The 18,395-nt window shown below is 35.8% G+C and overlaps 1 protein-coding gene across 4 annotated transcripts in view; it reads left to right on the plus strand.

Moving 5' to 3' along the window:
- Positions 1–18,395, plus strand: part of ABCC9 (ATP binding cassette subfamily C member 9) — a 199,270-nt gene that overhangs the window by 9,074 nt on the left and 171,801 nt on the right. For all 4 annotated transcript variants that reach the window (XM_036759015.1, XM_036759014.1, XM_036759018.1 and 1 more), the window contains exons 2-5: positions 7,692–7,851; positions 11,723–11,864; positions 14,533–14,654; positions 16,986–17,152. In XM_036759015.1, the coding sequence (XP_036614910.1) occupies positions 7,710–7,851; positions 11,723–11,864; positions 14,533–14,654; positions 16,986–17,152 (573 nt within the window). In that variant the 5' untranslated portion in view covers positions 7,692–7,709. The remainder of the gene's footprint in view (positions 1–7,691; positions 7,852–11,722; positions 11,865–14,532; positions 14,655–16,985; positions 17,153–18,395) is intronic.

Raw genomic sequence — 18,395 nt, forward strand, 5'->3', positions numbered from 1 at the left:
GCTTGACTATAAACCAACTATGTAAGTCCTGTTTGCACAAAACAGCTCTGTGGTGAAAGGCTTCAGTAGTTTTCAAACCCTGATCCTTTTCTGTTTTCACATGTATATGGGAGAGGTGGGGTGTTTAGACCAAGCTATGCAGAGGAACAAGGTTATCATCTCTTTCACCTTCCTAGCCACATTCCTAGTATTTCCCGGTATAGATACACATAGCAGGTGTGGGCAGGCAGAAGCTGAAGGGAATCCTAAAGCTCATCTTTGCCTATTCATCTAAACAAATGTGGCTCCTCATCAAAGCAGTGATCTTGTGACGATCTATGCATATGATGCAACCAGACTGTCGAGGCTCCAAACAGTTTTTGAACTGCATTGTTCTTTTGGAATTGGCTTCAGGGCATAAATGATGCTTTATTTCATTCAGTAAACATTAATTAAGTACTTGTAGTGGGTACAGCAAGGAATAGAAAGATGAATAAAACAAATTTTTTTTACCCTTATGGAAGTTATAATCCAATAAGGAGGATAAGAATGCAAATAACAGTAATACAGGGTAGAAGGTTATATAAGTACAAGTAGAATGTCAGGGAAAAGTGGACAAGGGGAAGATCATACTTGTCCATTATGGGTGAATTTGACTTTTAGTACAGTCAAAGGCCAGTCAACATAAAGTCTATTCTATTGAATAAGATGAGTGCTTAGTGTAATACTTTTTCTATAAACAAAAAAGAAGAGGGCACAAATACCAAATGATAAGACTGATTTTCTTGTGGTATTTATATGCTGTTTCTGAAGGTAGTTTCATAGATAAGTCAAATAAATATTTAGAGCATTGATAACACCATCAGAAGAAGTGAATAATCAAATAAAATAACTATGAATTTGACAATATATATTTGAGAGAGAAAACACATACATACTACACACAAACACCTCCCCTCCACACACACCCAGAGGGAAGGGTGGAGGGAGAGAGAGAGAGAGAGAGAGAGAGAGAGAGAGAGAGAGAGAGAGAGAGCGCACAAGAGTGAGAGAGCTCTTGTTTTATAGTCATTTCTCAAAAATTTCCTATGATACTCAGGGATTCTGTTTCCTTCTTGAGTCCAAAGGGGAGCATCAATGAGGCTATTTTTTTTTACCATAAGTTGTTCAGCATGACATTAGCCTTCTTTTTCTTTGAAGATTTTTATCTCTTATTCTTCTTGCAAATAGTATTCATTTTTACATTACTTTGCTTAGCAATCCTCAGTTTTTCCTCTAAGGTTTTGCATTTCTACTTTGGTTCCCACCAAAGTTGTTTGTTAGGTGACAGAGATTTCTGAATAAATTCAACTTAGATACATAATAGTTTATGTGACTGGAACTTTTTGAATTTGGAAGACTGGCTTTGTAGCATGAGGTGAATTTTAAATGTGAACTTTTAATAAATTATTCTGAATAATGCTATAGAGATTTATTTTTAGTTTGCTGTAATGTATTGGTTATATGCTCATTCCTACACATTTAAAATATATTTTTAGAGTTTTATTGATGCATTTTGTTTTAAAATCAGTCATTTTTAGCCATCCTCACTTACCCTTTAACCCAACCCCATGATCTTTCTCTTATAGCAAAGATAAACCACCTGGCAGTGAACATGATTGACACTATATGTAACCTTCCATATCTGTATTTTCCTACCTCTGTAACAAAAGGAGGAAATTGCATGTTTTCATCTCATATCCTGGGACAAGTTTGGCTATTATAATTACATACTGCTCTGTTTTATTTTAATATTCTTTTCATTTACATTACTGCGATCATTTTGTATCATATTTTGCTGGTTGTACTTATCTGTATCAGTCTGTATCAGTTCAAACTTATCTTTCCATGTTTCTTTGAGTTCCTTATATGTATAGGTTCTTATGATGCAATAATATTCCATTATATTCATATATCACAATCTGTATAGACATTTCCCACTTCAATTGCTAAGTATCTGCTTTATTTTCAGTTTTTATTTTTGCTACCACAAGATGCTGCTATGAACATTTGGCTAAATATGAGATCTTTCTTTTGTCTTTGATCATCTATCTCAGCAGTGATTACCCTGGTTCTCCCTGTCTGAAGGCCAGTTATGTTACATTTTACCCCTCTCCCAGGATTCTCTGGTACCCATAAGGGTGTTTGGGGTGTATAGTCCCTGCCATTGTCTCAAGTTCCTATCAATTGGGTTCTCCAATTTTGGGGGTTCCCTGAGCTCTGATTCCATTTCACCACTTAATAGATTTTTACCAAGAAAACATAATCACTTTATACCACCTCAGATTCAGGGAAAGGGAGATGGATTGGTTCACAAAATAGCCCCGTTCCTATAGAGTATGGGTTCTGTCACTTTCCAAGTTAACCTTCTTCTCTTTAGCTTGAGTCCCAGCACTTTGGCTTCCCGGGGCTTTCTTGCTAGGCTAGAAGCAGCATTCAGCATGGAATTCTGCCTCCAGGGTCTCCATGGATTGAGCTCCTGGATCCAGAGACTCTGTCACCTGAATCTAGAATTGTAAAGGAAACAGAGCAAAACCCCAAACCCATTTCTCAGGGCAAGAGGGCTTAAAAGGTGGGGCGAGGAAAGAGTCCATCCTAGTTCATAACACCTCTTTTGTGGGCAAACAGGACTTTCACTACCCCCGCCCCCCAAGCTTCTGGCAAAAGAGTGAGAGTATGCAAGACTGGCAGTTTTAAAGAAGTAGCCTGTTCAGGCTACGTTCAGGCTACGTTCAGGCTATGCAGTCGATTAAGAGGCTATTCCACTCACATGGGAGGGCAATGAAAAAATGTCTTTTCCCAAAAGCAAGTTCCTGCTGTTTCCCACATGGGTACCTCCATGTCAGGTGGACTAAACAAGCACAGAGCCTGGGGTGGGGTGTGTGGGAGAAAGAGAGAGATGGAGAGAGAGAGAGACAGAGAAAGAGAAAGAACGTAACTGTCTATATTGAGGCAGCTGAGTGGCACAGTGTATAGAGTCTTGGATTTAGAGTCAGGAAGACAGGACTTCAAATCTGGTCTCAGACACTTAATACCTGTGTGACCCTAGGCAAGACACTTAACTTCTGTCTGTCTTAGTTTTCTCATCTGTAAAATGGGAATAGTAATAGCACCTATCTCTCAAGGTTGTTGTGAGAATAAAATAAAATAACATGTGTAAAGCACTTGGCATAATGGCTGGCACGTAGTACCACTTAACAAATGCTTGTTAAAGGTTTTTTTAAAATATTGTTTATTGAATATCCATTTGGGACTTGGGTCATTTGACAGATGCTTATGTAGTGAGTATGTTCTTTGGTTGACTATCCCTGAGCCAAGTCAGCTACGTCTGTGCCTCAGGGCTTTAGTGGTACCCTAAGAGGTTGGGATATCTCTTCTCTACTACCATCAGCTTGAGCTCTCACCAGTTGTGTTCTCCCCCATTAATCACCAATCAGTGTTTAACACCTCAGTTTCATTTAGCAGTTAACATCGTCTATCTTTTATTAAAGGTTGTGTGCTTTGAAGACATAGGAATAACAAAAGTAAAAACATTTTCCCCCCAAATTTCAAAGAGACACTCTCCTCTATTCCAATTTGTTCTCTGGGGAGAGCTGGTCTCCTCTAGACTTAGCTAAGTTACTATATGACACTGATTCTACCAACTTCCATCTCCGAACGTGGCATCATTGCTGTAAAATTGTTTTAGGTACTGCTAGGCTGGGTATTGAAGGTCACCCCCAAAGGTTAGCTCTTCCTCCTTAGGGCATCAGTGCCAGGCTCCCAGAATTCTTACTTTCTTGGCCTTTTGAAACTCACTAGGATGTAGTCTCTAATCCCTTCACCTCAAATGGAAACACCAAGGCAAAATAATGAGGATTTTTCATAGGGCCACATGTTGGCTTCCAAGAGAGGGACCAAGGCTTTTGGATTTATTTTGTAGTATTATTGTTGCAATATATCATGAAGCTATATTATCTCAAGCACTTTCTCTGATGATTCTCTGGAGTTTTTAAAATAAACCATTGTGCCATCTACGATAAGGATAATTTTGTCTCCTCTTTTCCATTGTTTATGCCTTCAATTTCTTTCTCTTGTAGCATTATCTCTAGCATTTCTGAACCTGTCAGATAACAGTGGAAGATCATCCTTGCTCTAGTCATGTAATTATTGTGAAAGGTTTTTTTTTAATGCTTATCCGTTGCAAATGGACTGGCATTTGGTTCTAGATACTAGATATATTTTAATATTTAAACAAAAACCTTTCATGCCTACACTTGCTAAGGTTGCAGTGTAATATTGTATTAGAAGTTTTTCTGCATCTATTGATATGCTCATTGTTATGGTAATTAATTTTGTTGTTTATTTCAAGGGATCAGTAAACTACAGCTCAAGGGTCAGTTTGGTCTACTGACTGCTTTTGTATGCCACTTAGATAAAAATGGTTTTTACATCATTAAGTACCATTGTTGAAAAAAAACATTCCCTGCTGTTGGGCTATATAAAAATAGGCAGTGATCCAGACTTGACTGAAGTCAATCATGGTTTATGCAATTAATTGTTTTCCAATCTTCAGCTATCCTTATAACCCTGGCATAAATCTGATGGTTAGAGTGAATAATTTTTGCTTACCTTAATATATATATATATATATTATTGCATATATTACTATAGTCGTTTTTGCTATACCTTTATTAAAAAATTTTGCATCAATTTTAGTAATAATGCTGTAAAGATTTCTCTCTGCTTTTTCCCTCTCTGGTTTAAGTATTGGGACCACATTTTCTTCACAAAAGGAATTTGATAGAGTACCTTTTATATTTATTTTTTTGAATTTTTGATAGCACATATATTAATTTCTCTTTGATAAAACTTAACGGAACTTTTTTGTTAATCCATTCAGGACAGTAATTTTCCCATTCATAGTTCCTATGTGGCTTGTGCAGTGTCACTTTCTGAGATTAGGTTGCTTAGATATCATGTTTTGTTGCAGAAGAACTTTGTATTTTTAGTCCCTTTTAAACAAAACAAGATCCATGTAAATAATTCTGTAAAATTCCCTCAGATATACTTATGAATAATTTTGGCCTGTATCTTATTATTCATTTTAAGTTTTGGCTTTTTCCATCTGAAAAGTTACAGTAAGATGCTGTATTCGTATCAGTAGTAACCAGGGCCAAGCCAGTGCTAGGAATGGCTATGAAACTATTCTCTCTGGGGCAAGCTTTAATGGGGAATAGGTCACTCAAAATTTGATTGTTGGTAAACCACTCAAATAGTGCAAGGGGCGACTGGACTAAAACCTAGTACTCAATATCCTCTTTAAATTCAGATAGTGGAATAGATCATTGTCTAAAATGTTTAACCCTACCTCCTCTAAAACTATGGGCACATAAAGTTTTTTGAATTAGAAACATTATTCTATAAATCATGGAAAATAGAGCATCTGAGCTTTAGTCTTAATCCAGATTCCTTTTAATAGACATAATGAAAAGAAATGGAAACATAAGCGAAGGCAGGAAAAGGAAGAAAAAAGTGATTTATTTCAGATAATTTAGGAGGTATGTCACCAAGGATTATGATCTTGGGATATATAGTAGCCTGGTATATGCTAGATAATAGATGCAATTCTATGCCAAAACATAATTTTTTAGAGTTCTGAAATCTATTGATCTTGACATTTCTCTCCCCCATTAAATGGAAACTAATTAATTAGCAACAATTACTTGATTTAACTACAAGTAACAGTTTTCTTTACCTATTTGCCAAATTATTTTATTGGTAAATAAAGTCATTAACATAGTTATTAAGACCATGGGACTTAAAATATTAAAGTCCATCTATGACCATTTGAACCTAAAAAACCCCAAAGAATCAGATGTGAAGTAGAAATGAATGCTAATTTTAAAAGAAACTGAATTTAGCAAATAGTTGCCTAGTTCTTATTTGTCTTTCCTTGAAACAAACCTCTGATTGGTTGAAAATGGTGGATTTCAACACTCCTTTTCTGTTTCCTTTGTCATATCCATAGCCTGTCTCAGGGTGCTAACAAAGCCTTGGGATATGTAAGGATTTGCCTCAGAAAAGATTTCAGTTTTCTTTTCCTCTGTCGTGCATAACTTTTCTGGCCCAGTCTCCTTTTTTAAAGCTGTTTTCCTTTTAGAGAGTCATTGGATTTATTGACCAGTTAGGTTAGCGTAGATATTATTAGTGGTACCTGTAATCTTCCATCGTGTATTGGCCTCCCTGGCTTTCTTCATTTCTTGACTAAACTCCCAATTTATGCAAGAAGCCTTTGAAGTCTTCCTTAATCTCGGCACACTTTCTCTGAGATTATCTCTAATTTATCCTGTATATATTTTGTTTGTACCTAGTTGTTTGCATATTGTCTCCCCTATTCACCTGCAAGTTCCATGAGAGCAGGGACCACTTTGTTTTTGCTTTTCTTCTGTTTTCAGCGCTTAGCATGGTGTCTGACTTGATTTGTCAGTTTAGGTTTTTGTTTTTGATATTGTTGCACTTTACCATCCATGTCCTTTTAGATTCATGGCTTCAGTAACATATAACTGTGCATAGTAATTCTGCTAAACCTTTTGATTTATTCTGTTTTTATTGTGAATTTACTTTATTCGTTTGATTTTGGCAACAATTTACCTTTCTTTAAATGAGCTTAGCTAAAAGTTGATCAATTTTGATAATCTTTTAAAAAATACCAGCTCTTAGTTTTTTCTGATGATTTCTTCTTTTAAAAGAAATTTTGATATATTTTATTTTTACATCTCCTCTAAGTTTTACCTTCTATCCCTCCTCTTCTCCCACAGTGTCATCCTATGTAACAAAGAATGTATTTCAAATAGAAAAAGAAGAGAAAAAATAAGCAAAAGTGAGGAATACATGAAAAATGTGTTACAGTTACCATGTGCCTGAACCTGTCATGTCAGCAATGGACTAGGGGAATATGTTTTCTCTTATCTCTATTTGGGGGCCAGTCTTGTTCATTATAATTTTCAGATGTTTAGTTTCAGTTGTTTTGTAGTGATTGTTCTTGGTATTTACATTGTGGTAGTCATTGTGCATATTGTTTTCTTGACTCTTAACTTCACTCAGCATCAATTCATGGAATTCTTTTTATGCTTATCTGTATTGATTACATTTGACATTTCTTAAAAGTACAACAGTATACCATTACATTTGTTTACCACATTTTTTTAGCTGTTTCCCAACAGATGGGCATCTCCTTTTCCCTAGTGCTTTGTTACCACAAAAATGCTACTTTGCATCCTTCTGTTAGGAAAACTCATGTCCACGGACTTGTGTCTATTGGGCTTCTGCTTAACTACTTTATGCATTTAAATAAAATATTTCAGCTATATTTTTAGCTAAATTGGCCTCATACTTGCTGAAATCTTCATCCTTGCATGCCTCTTCAGTAATCGACATACTCTTTTCTCTTTCCCTTGTGGCCCCATCCTTTCTCTTTTTTAAAATCAGTGAGTTCTATAGATTACTATTTTCTCTAAAATGAAATTATTAAGGAAACTATAAGAGACTGTTATAGGTATTTGCCTTTTTCTTTATCTATAAATTTCCAAGATCTTTTCATACTCTAAAAATTGAGTACTTCACAAGAAAATCTAATAATAGTTTATATTATATACTATGCTTTTAAATTTGTTTTTTCTCTCCATTTTCAGGAAAAGCAACAGGAGAAAATGAGCCTTTCTTTTTGTGGTAACAACATTTCTTCTTATGACATCAAGGAGGGCGTATTACAAAATGTCTGTTTTGTGGATGCCCTTAACCTGGTCCCTCATGTCTTCCTGTTATTTATTACTTTTCCAATATTGTTCATTGGTAAGTAATCTCGTGTTCATATCTATTGTCAATAGATAAGCTTCAATAAAACATTAGTTTTGTTCCTTAAAATATGGAATAGAAGAACTGTTAGAAAACTTATTAGTATTTGGATATCACTTCCCACATTTTATGGTATATGATTTAGTATAGGTAAAGTAATTTTAATAAGATGTAGGATTACGTTGGAGAAATTAAGGAAAAGTCAAAGAAAAGTAAACAAAATTATGAGAAGGAAGGAGAGTAGGTTTAGTGACAGTTTAAAGGTTAAAGTAGTTGAGATCATTTAACCTATAGAATGGGATGCATTACATTAAGGATAATTCTAACTTTAATTCAACAAACATTTATTAAGAATCTGCCCAGTGTTAGGTACTGTGCTAGGCTCCAGTTATACACACATAAAAATGAAACAGACCCTTCTGATCTCAGTGAACTTACAGACTGCTGATGGGGAAACCACAAAGTTAGCTATACACATACATGAAATAAATACAAAATAACAAAACAGACATGTAAAAGAGGTGTTAGTCCTGGTGCCTACATTATTAAATGGAGAGGAAAGCAGCTAAGTTAATTTGGGAATCCCAGTGGTATTGTAATTTCTGTTCCTTCATAAATTGCTCAGGTTTTTCCTTATTTCAAACCTAAATTTGTCTCTTTTGTAACTTCTATCCTTTGCTTTTTGTTCTGCTTGGCCCTTTGAGACCTCAAAGAATGAGGCTAATTATTCTCTGTATGACAGTCATTCAAATACTTGAAGACACTATCCCATGGTCTACTCTTCCCTAAACAGGGTTAAAACAGCTCTAATTCCTTAAACTGATCTTCAGTAACACGAAATTAATCTTTACTTGATGCTCTCCAGGTTAGCAATATCTTTCCCAAAATATTCCCAGAAATGATGTAGTTTGAACCAGAACTAGATGTAGCCTGAATAGGTCATACTGCAATGGGATTGTTGCCTCCTTTATTCTACGTATTATGCTTTCTCCTAGTAAATTCTAAGATTGTATTAACTTTCTTGGCTGTCATAGCATACTGCTGACCCATTTGGATCTGGAGGTCTACTAAACAACCTGTATCTTTCTGTAGGCACAGTTTCTTCAGCTTGTATTTGTGAAATTGATGTTTTGAATCCAAGCATAAGACTTTAGTACCTCCACAATTACATTGCATCTATTACCTTCAGGTAGGAGCACAGGAAAGATTTAATCAATGGAATACATAAAGTTTCCTTTAGCTAGGTGTCTCAGTGGATAGAGTGTTGGGCATGAAATCAGGAAGATCATCTTCATGGGTTCAGATCTGGCCTCAGACCCTTACTAGCTGTGTGACCCTGGGTGGGTCACAGCCCTGTTTGCCTCAGTTTCTTTACCTGTAAAATGAGCTAGAGAAGGAAATGACAAACAACTCCAATATCCTTGCAAGAAAAACCCCAAATGTGGTCATGAAGAGTCAGACATTACTGAAATGACAACACCACCACCACCACCACCACAACAACAACAACAAAAATAATAGAAAACATCCTCCCAATTCATGCTTAACGTTTAAGAGATCTCTGTAATTAGGGGAATCTAAGACTGTTGTGCTTTCGCTGTTATAGATGGATAAATGTTTTCAGTTAGGGATCAGATTACCCATATTAGAAAAATTAGAACTTAAAAGAAAAGTTCAATGATATAATTAAATGAATTGCTTGAATTGTTGGTGTGCTGAAATGACAAGAAGAATGAGTTAAGTGTTTTCAGCTAGAGATAGCTCCATCATTTGTGGCATGAGTTCCTAAAAGTACCATTAATATTCAAATTTGGAAACTGTTAATTGAGTGGTGTTTCTTGTGCTTTGTACTCAGAAATTTGCAGAGAAATTTAGCAAATGTTTTCTCTAGCCTCAGGAATTTAAAATCTGAGGGGAAGATTTTTATTGTAATTAGTACATAAGAATAAAAACTATTTTTGAAAGGAACAAGGAATGAAATATTTTAATAAATGTTATAGTGATGCTTTGTGACTATACAGGGTGTTCCTAAAGTCTGGACACATAGGCAAAATGGTTATTTTCAAGAAATGAAATGAATGAAAATTTTATTTAATTGGAACGTTAACAAATAACATCTTCAATATGATTTCCATCATTTGTGATGCAAGTGTTGATGCACTTTGCAAGATTCACGTGAACTCAATGCAATAACTCCACCTTTGCTGTCAGTTGCCTATGTGTCCAGACTTTAGGAATACCCGTATAGTAATTCCTTCCTGAACAGTGTTGTAACAACAGTGCTACTTGCCGCTACTGTGGCTGTGTAAGACCAGTAACACCAGCACACAAGAGGACTGCTAGCACAGGTTCTTTGATCTGCTTTTCTAAAGAAAGCAACTTTAAGGGGTTTACAATTTTCCTTTAATTAAACATATATATATACATGTATATATATAAAATATGTGTGTGTATATATATACATACATATATACATACATATATACCTATATACATACATATACATACACACACACACACACACACACACACACACACACACATATATATATATAAATAAAACAAATATAACACAAATCAACAGAGAGGCTTCTGTCTGACCAAGACATTATATACATAGTTACCAGAGAGAGAAGCATCAGCATCTGGGCTTTTCAAAGCTGGGGGGCTTCAGTGGCTACCCAGAGTCTCGTCTGGTCAGATCACATGATACTCTTCCAGGGAGTGAGCCCCAAACAAAATGCTAACCAGACTATATATACCCTTTTTCAAGGCCACAGGGCTTCACACCTTTCCAGGACTTTCACACCTCTTGTGAGTCTCTGGACTTTTAATTATTTTATTACTAGGATAGTTTAAACACGTGCCAACTTTCCACTCAAGGAATGTGGTACTTCACCTCCATCTAGAAGGTATGAATGTATGAAGAGTGCTGACTTTTAGGACTTCAGTGGTCTCCTCCAGTGGAGTCCTTTTCCCACAGAAAATAGAAATTTTAACATAAATTTAACATTAACTTAAACATAGCATTGAAAAAATGGCAGGCAAACATTCAGTAAAGTAGGCTCTGGCACTAGTTGGCACAGTGGATAGAGCCTGAAGCGAGGAAGACCTGAGTTCAAATGTGGCCTCAGAAAGTTACTAGCTGTGTGATCCTAGCAAGACACCTTAGTTGGCTTGCCTCAGTTTCCTCATCTGTAAAATAGGGATAATCATAGCACCTGCCTTGCAGGGTTGTTGTGAGGATCAAATGAAATAATATCTGTTAAGCACAAGGTAGGTGCTATATAAAAGTTAGCTATGGTTATGATATTATTATACTGAGCTTCATAATGAACTGATAATCTTTATTTGTTGTTTCTGATAAATGGATGCTGTACACAGTCACAACTGGAGAAACAAGGTGCGCACTTCTCTCTACAACTCCCCTTTCAATAGGTTTATAATATACATGCCATAAATTAATGTATTATTATTAGAAAGCCTTAATCCTAAGTGAGAATACTTTAGAATACAATATTTTTAGATTTCTTTGCTAATGAGAAGTTCTAAGATATTGATCAGAAATTGGGGATATTTTCTTCATATATATTTTTATAATGTTGAAGGAAAAGTTGTGTACTTCATTAGTGAGATACTTTCTTCTCACCCAAGAGTAAGAAAAAGGCATTTGATAGAGACAAATGTAAAATTCACATACTCACAGAAATAAGTAGCAATTATTTTTGAAAGATACCAATTGAATAGTATTGATTCGATGATAGTTTTTATATTATTAGTAAAATAATTTATAACAATTGGCTAAATATTATTTTCATATTGTATTCTAAGCTCATTTTTCAAGCCTTTCCTTTTTCTCCTTTTCCAGGGTGGGGAAGTCAAAGTTCGAAAGTACAGATTCATCACAACACATGGCTTCATTTCCCTGGACATAACCTGAGATGGATTCTTACATTTGTTCTCCTATTTGTACATGTTTGTGAAATAGCTGAGGGTATTGTTTCTGATACGTAAGTCAACATTTAGCTAACAATAGCATGATGTTCTAGTAGACATATAAATGTGGAATGTAGCTGAGTGTATACAAAAAAAGGTAGAATCTTCTAGGCATAATTCATAAGGAGTGACAGATGCAACGCTAAGATCCTGTCTTGTCATGGTATTAAATATGCCTTCATCCTTTTCCTGAGACAAGATTTATTTAGTAATTTATATTAGTACATCTTTGATTTGAACACTTGCCACTTAACTTTTTCCCTTTCCTCTCCTACTCACTATAGTATGTAACTCTTGCTTCCTTCTCTCTTTAATTTTCATGCTTATAGGCACACATACTTATAGATGTCTTTGCTATCTATGTATGTTTCTTTATTTCTTCCCTCTGTATTATTTATCCCCACTCATTAAAAACTTTTTATTCTTTTGCCTTTTTTATTTATACACTTCATAACCCTTATACATGGTTCTATTTCCTCCAACTTTAGTTCTCAAGTGAATAAGTTGGATGCAGTTCAATAGCCCAAGAGAATGCTATGATGTGCACATTTACACCAGCCATAAAAGCTTTCTAGAATTAGATTTTGATCATTAAACCTAGGTTTTATCATCATTCACAGAGTGAATGCTATTTTATAATCCTGAAAATAACCTATAATTATTTTCTTAATAAACATCATAGCTGTTAAATTCAGGGCCTATAAAAATACTAAATTTTTGTTGTCTACAACATTATGCTCGTACATAATGTTGTCTACAACATGATGCTCATATAGTAAAACTTTCATGTATTTGGCTAATCTGAGCATAACTTTAAAGTTATTAAAAAAGAAAGGTACTAAATATATATCCTGAAAATGTATTATCACCCAGTCAGCTTTATCCCTTGGTCTCTTTACTTTGAAATTAATGGGGAAATGGGAGACTTTTAAAACTTTAGCCAAGGGACGAAGCTTAAATTTCTGGTAAGGAAACGAACAACGAGATAATGTCTAATTAAGCCACTGTCAGAAGTTATATTACCAAAGGTAGAGGGATAAGGACCAGTCTCTTCTTGACCAGCTTTAGAATGTTTAGGATGCCATCGTTCACACCAATGAACAGGTGGTGGCTGCCTGGCCCATGGACCCCATGGGAGACTGGCTTTCTTTCATCAGTTCATTATTCCTTCACCCATTAGCACTGAGGTTGCTCATAGCTGCATTCTAGGCTGTGTTTTTCCTACACATTGACAAATGACCAGATGGTCAAGTACCAAAAGTATGCACCTTACCTTAACTAGGTCTATTTCCTCACTTTTCCTGCATACATTTGTTCTTGAGACAGGACCCCTTCCTTTGTCCTCCCAATTATTTATTCAGAAATGAGGTCAACTATCTCTTTGTAAACACTGACTTTGTTAAAGGAAGCTTGGCTTCCAGGAAATTTGTTAACTCAGATTCCATTGTATAACACGTGGGCCCTAGGGCAAGAATGCTACATCTCCCTTCAGGGTTCTAGAAGTAGCCTTGAAGGAGTGGGGAGGTTTTCTGATGCTGTAGCTCATAAGACCTCACCTATGTGCTTTGCCCCATCCCAGCCATGATCATCAGTTGATGACAAGTAGTCAGTCAGACGTAATTAATTTTTTGAAAGGATTGTTTATGAAACTAGTGTTTAGAACAGTTGCTACAAGACTTCCGCACAAAAATCTTGACACTTTTGCATCAATATGTACAGAATCCTGGGGAAAGTGGGCTCAGGCTTAGACATCATATCTGGTCAGTCCTGATGTAGCTTTTCTTCAATGAATCAGCTATTCCAGGAAGCTTCTAGGATTAAGATGCTTATGGGAAGTCCAGAATCCTATGACACTTTGAGGTTCTCAAGGTCCTTCTCTGGCTGAGGGTTCCAGAAAGAGAGACTGAGACCAAGGCTGGAGTTCTCCTCCCTGCAGACATTTCATTCTCAGGGACTTGGCTAAAATGGCTTGCTCTTTTGTAGGAAGATGCTCAAATTCCCATTTTCAAACTAGTTCACTGTTTTCATACAAACTTCACAAGTCATACCTCAGTTAATCCTTGGTCAATCACAGCAGACTTCGTGTTGCACACCTAGTTGCAGTGCCTTTGATTGATGGGATGATCAGTTGGTTGACTTAGTTGACTCACACCCTTAAAATTGTATGATGGATTGAATAAACCCAAAGATTTAAAGGATATGTGAAATCCCTTGAAGTTAATCACCCAATGAAGTTTTTAAGCTTATACTATTTGTCCAGCACCATATTATGTATTGAGACTAGATTAAAAAATAAAGCTAAAAGATAGAGTAAGCTGTTATTACAGTGAGTCCTTGGGGAGATAAAATCAATATAGAAATGGTACAGCTAAGTGAGGAGGTTAGAAAAGGGATAAATTAGTACAAACTAGGATAACAGAGAAGATTCTTAGTAAGAAACACATTCCCAAGATACTATAGCTGAGGAAACTTATGTTGTGTTTATATTCGTCTATTTATTTTTATTCAAATAGTTGCTAATTATCCAACTGCTCATCAGGTGATGTATCTCACCATATATAGTACAATCTTTTCCACTCAAGAAATGTAATTGAAAGAGAGACCAAAATAAACACTAATGAAGCCAAATGAAAGGATTAATGATATAAGTTTTAGGCACTGATATTTCACTGTTCCTTTTAGACATATGGAATCTCGTCACCTTCATCTCTTCATGCCTGCTGTCATGGGATTTGTGGCCACTACTACATCGATAGTTTATTATCACAATATTGAAACATCAAACTTTCCTAAGTTGCTTTTAGGTAAGTGAGGTGGTTTTAAAAATACAGGTAAGTGAAGTGTTTTTTTAAAAATTCATTTTCTCCTGACCCCCAGTGCTTCAAAATCAATAAGAAAAAAGAAAGCAAATTATATCATATTTATTGAAATCAGTTAATTTAACTACAGATGTTTACAAAACAAGTATTATGCAGTTGCACTGATATTTCATAAGTTTTCAATAAAGCATTTAATTTAAAAATTGCTCTCATTCAACTCAGTTTTCCTTTTCAAGACTTGTGGGAGCATTCCTGATAGGATGCCCTCTGAGGCTTTGCAAGTAAGACAAGCTTCCCATCATTCTCCTCCCAGATTCTCTCCTTTTGCAAAAGAATTACTTATATTCATGTGTATATAGCAGGCAGAACACTGCACATACTAAAAAGATGAGACTCCTTTTGCTCAATCTTTATTTAACACCTGCTTCGTGTCTTTTTGTAAGTCTTGGCTCTAAACCCCCAGGAAAGTAGCATAAAGCATAGATTATACCAACTGAAAGCAGTATGACATAATAGAAAGAGCCATAGACTTGGAGTCAGGAGAGAATTAGATTTGAATCCTACCCCTGATACAAAATAACATTCTAATGAACAGAGCTTGAACTCAGATCTCCTAATGCTTAATCTAGTCTTCTTATAGGGGCTGTTGGTATTATCTGTGGAGACAAATATACTATTCGGTTTAAATTTAAGCCACACCTTTCCTTTAATTCAAGCTTTAAAAAAGCCTGAGTATAATGTATAATCATATTTTTAGTATCACAGGTAAGGAAACTATGATCTATGAGGAGACCTCTAAAACAACACAGAACTTCATTATTCTACCATAACGGTTTTAATTGATAGGGAAAATATCTCTTGAATCTGTTGTCTGGGACTTTTAAAAATGGCTTCTTTGCAAATGCAACGAATGCTAGTCAAAGTAGCACTATGAGAAGATAGGAACATCAGGAAGATCACACACATTCATTTGTTCTTTTGTCTGGACCTGTGGTTTCACTGGTATATGGGGACTTCCTCTACCAAAGCAACTTAGCACCTTCTCTGCAACTTGTAGCATTAGAGAATTGCCTGATACACTGTTAAGTGACTTGCCCAGGACCGCACGGACAGGGTGTGTCAGAGGTAAGACTTGAACTCAGGTCTCACTGATTCTGAGGCCAGCTCTCTATCTACTAAATATCTATGTTTCCCTCCTGTATGTAGATTTACTTTCAGAGAGATCTCATTTTCTTTGTATGTGTATCTCCAATGCCTGGCACAGTGCCTGGCACTTAGTTGGTTCTTAACAAATTTTGTTGATCAATTTTAGGGATGCATCTTATATTTGTTGGAAGTTTTTTATAAAGCAACAAGATGACTTATCAATAAGTGGGGAACAAGGGGCTAAGTAGAACACTTTCCCCAATTTATCATATTCTCCATTTTGTTGCTGTGGGCTATCTTCAGTTATAGACTCTTATTCCATCTATCTTTAAAGAAGGTCTTCCCAATGCAGAGACATCATCACATCTGTTTTACACAGAAAACCAGTTTCCAGAGATCAGGTTTTGAGAACTTTAAGAAATCAGAGTTCCATAAAATATGTAAGGGTGCTATGTGATATACTTTCAAAGACATGCCAAATCATTCTTGACTATCCTTAAATGTCTCATCTGTATGTGCTCACACATGTACCTGATCTTTGTATTCATCAGTATGGAAGGAGATAATTCTAGAATAAATAAGATGTTTAAAAGAAGCATTTAATGTGTTATCCTTTTGAAAATTCAAGGCATTTATAGTGTGCACGCAGTGGTTGATGATCATCATAATGATCTGTTATTTTATATAAAACTATGTAGAAACAGAACATTTGTGGAATATTATAATTTCAAAAAAATGAAGGTTGGGATCACCTGTAGCCAAAAGGAGAGGCACACTTTTGACATGAGCAAGCTGCTGTGATTGGCATTGAAGAATAAGGTGAAGTGGAATAATAAAAATGTCACTAAAATAATGTGTTATTGAAAAGGAAGTTGTACTGCTTACATGGAAGAGTGAGGAATAGCAAATGAACAGTCTTAGCCATTCCTTTGGCATGATTTCATTGTTGAAAGAAAGTGAGGAAGAAGCCCAGGATCTTTTGTAGTGAGTTTATGGGAAGACAAGAACCGCATTGGATGGGTTGCAATCTGCATTGGAGGCAATATTGATGAGATTACAGATCCAGTTGAGCATTTGAATACATTTTATAGAAAATGACTATCTGCACATTTAAACCCTCATGAAGTTAAAAATAAGACTCTGACATTTTTTGTTACTGCATTTTTTCAGCCCTCTTTGTTTATTGGGTCATGGCTTTTATCACAAAAACAATAAAATTAGTTAAGTACTGTCAGCTCGGTTTGGGAGTATCTGAACTTCGCTTCTGCATCACGGGAATGATGGTCATCCTGAATGGATTATTGATGGCTGTGGAGATCAATGTCATTCGAGTTAGGGTAAGTGTTTTATGATATTTTTGTTTCATTTCATAGATATCCTTGCTTCCAAGCAGAATAACCTAGTTATTCTGAAACTGGGGTGGGGGTGAGGCACAGAGGGAGAGGGAGGGGTGGAGAAAAAGAGAGAGAGAGAGAGAGAGAGAGAGAGAGAGAGAGAGAGAGAGAGAGAGAGAGAGAGAGAGAGAGAGAGAGAGAGAGAGAGAGAGAGAGAGAGAGAGAGAGAGAGAGAGAGAGAGAGAGAGAGAGAGAGAGAGAGAGAGGAATATTGATGGAAAAAAAACTGAATTATTTACAAAGTTCAGGACCAGGACCAAGGAAGCTTTTTCTCATGGTACATATTATCTTGCTATTGCATCTCTGCAACATGTCCTCAGGGCCCATGCTGTGTTGTACGTTATATAGTGTGCACCTGATAATTCTGTTATATAGTACCTTGGACAAAGTACGTATCAGACGTGGGTGAATTAAATTCCAACTCCTGTTAGACTTTTTTATAGTGAGTTGTCAGTATGTACACTTTGAAAAATGCTGGATTTCCGATAGAGCACTTCTGAATCAGCTGTAGGAAAGACATACTATGGGTAGTTAAGAGCAATGGACCAAGATCAAGACAGCTCAGTGATTAGGCCTGATTGACTAAACCATGTTAGATCTGGACAGTCAGTTGCCTTTTTTTGATAATAGAGAGAATTTTCATCAGAGATGAGCAAGACTTTTCTCTGCCTGAGATAAAAATTGAAAATGCTCTACATTTGTTTTAGAATCCACTAGGAGATTTGATCCTTCACTATTAAAGAAACAATTAGACTTATTATAAAGTAATTACATACCTGTTATGAAGAATGGAATTTTCTGACATTAAACTATTTATATTAATAAAAAAATTATTTAAAAAGCACCCCTCATTGAGACTCAGTGTATTGCACCCTAGATGTTTGTCTATTCTCCTTAGACAAATTGTCAGCCCTGTTTATAAGCTAGCTATACTGAAACCACTGACCACTGAATGCTACAAGGTTTTTGACAATGATTAACCTGCAAAAACTGTGGGGTTTTTTGCAATTGCACAGTTAATTTTAACATATGTGGAGCAGATCATTCAAGTCTTGAGGGTTTTTTTGCAGTCCTAATTTATACATGTTAGTAGCCTATATTGATTAAATTAAGCCAAATAATTACCCAAGATTCTTAATTGGGTTGTGTGAAGGTAGCCAGTGATGGGTGAGTAGTGACTTTGCTT

The sequence above is a fragment of the Trichosurus vulpecula genome, chromosome 5 (genome assembly GCF_011100635.1).
Source record: "Trichosurus vulpecula isolate mTriVul1 chromosome 5, mTriVul1.pri, whole genome shotgun sequence".
Lineage (NCBI taxonomy): Eukaryota > Metazoa > Chordata > Mammalia > Diprotodontia > Phalangeridae > Trichosurus > Trichosurus vulpecula.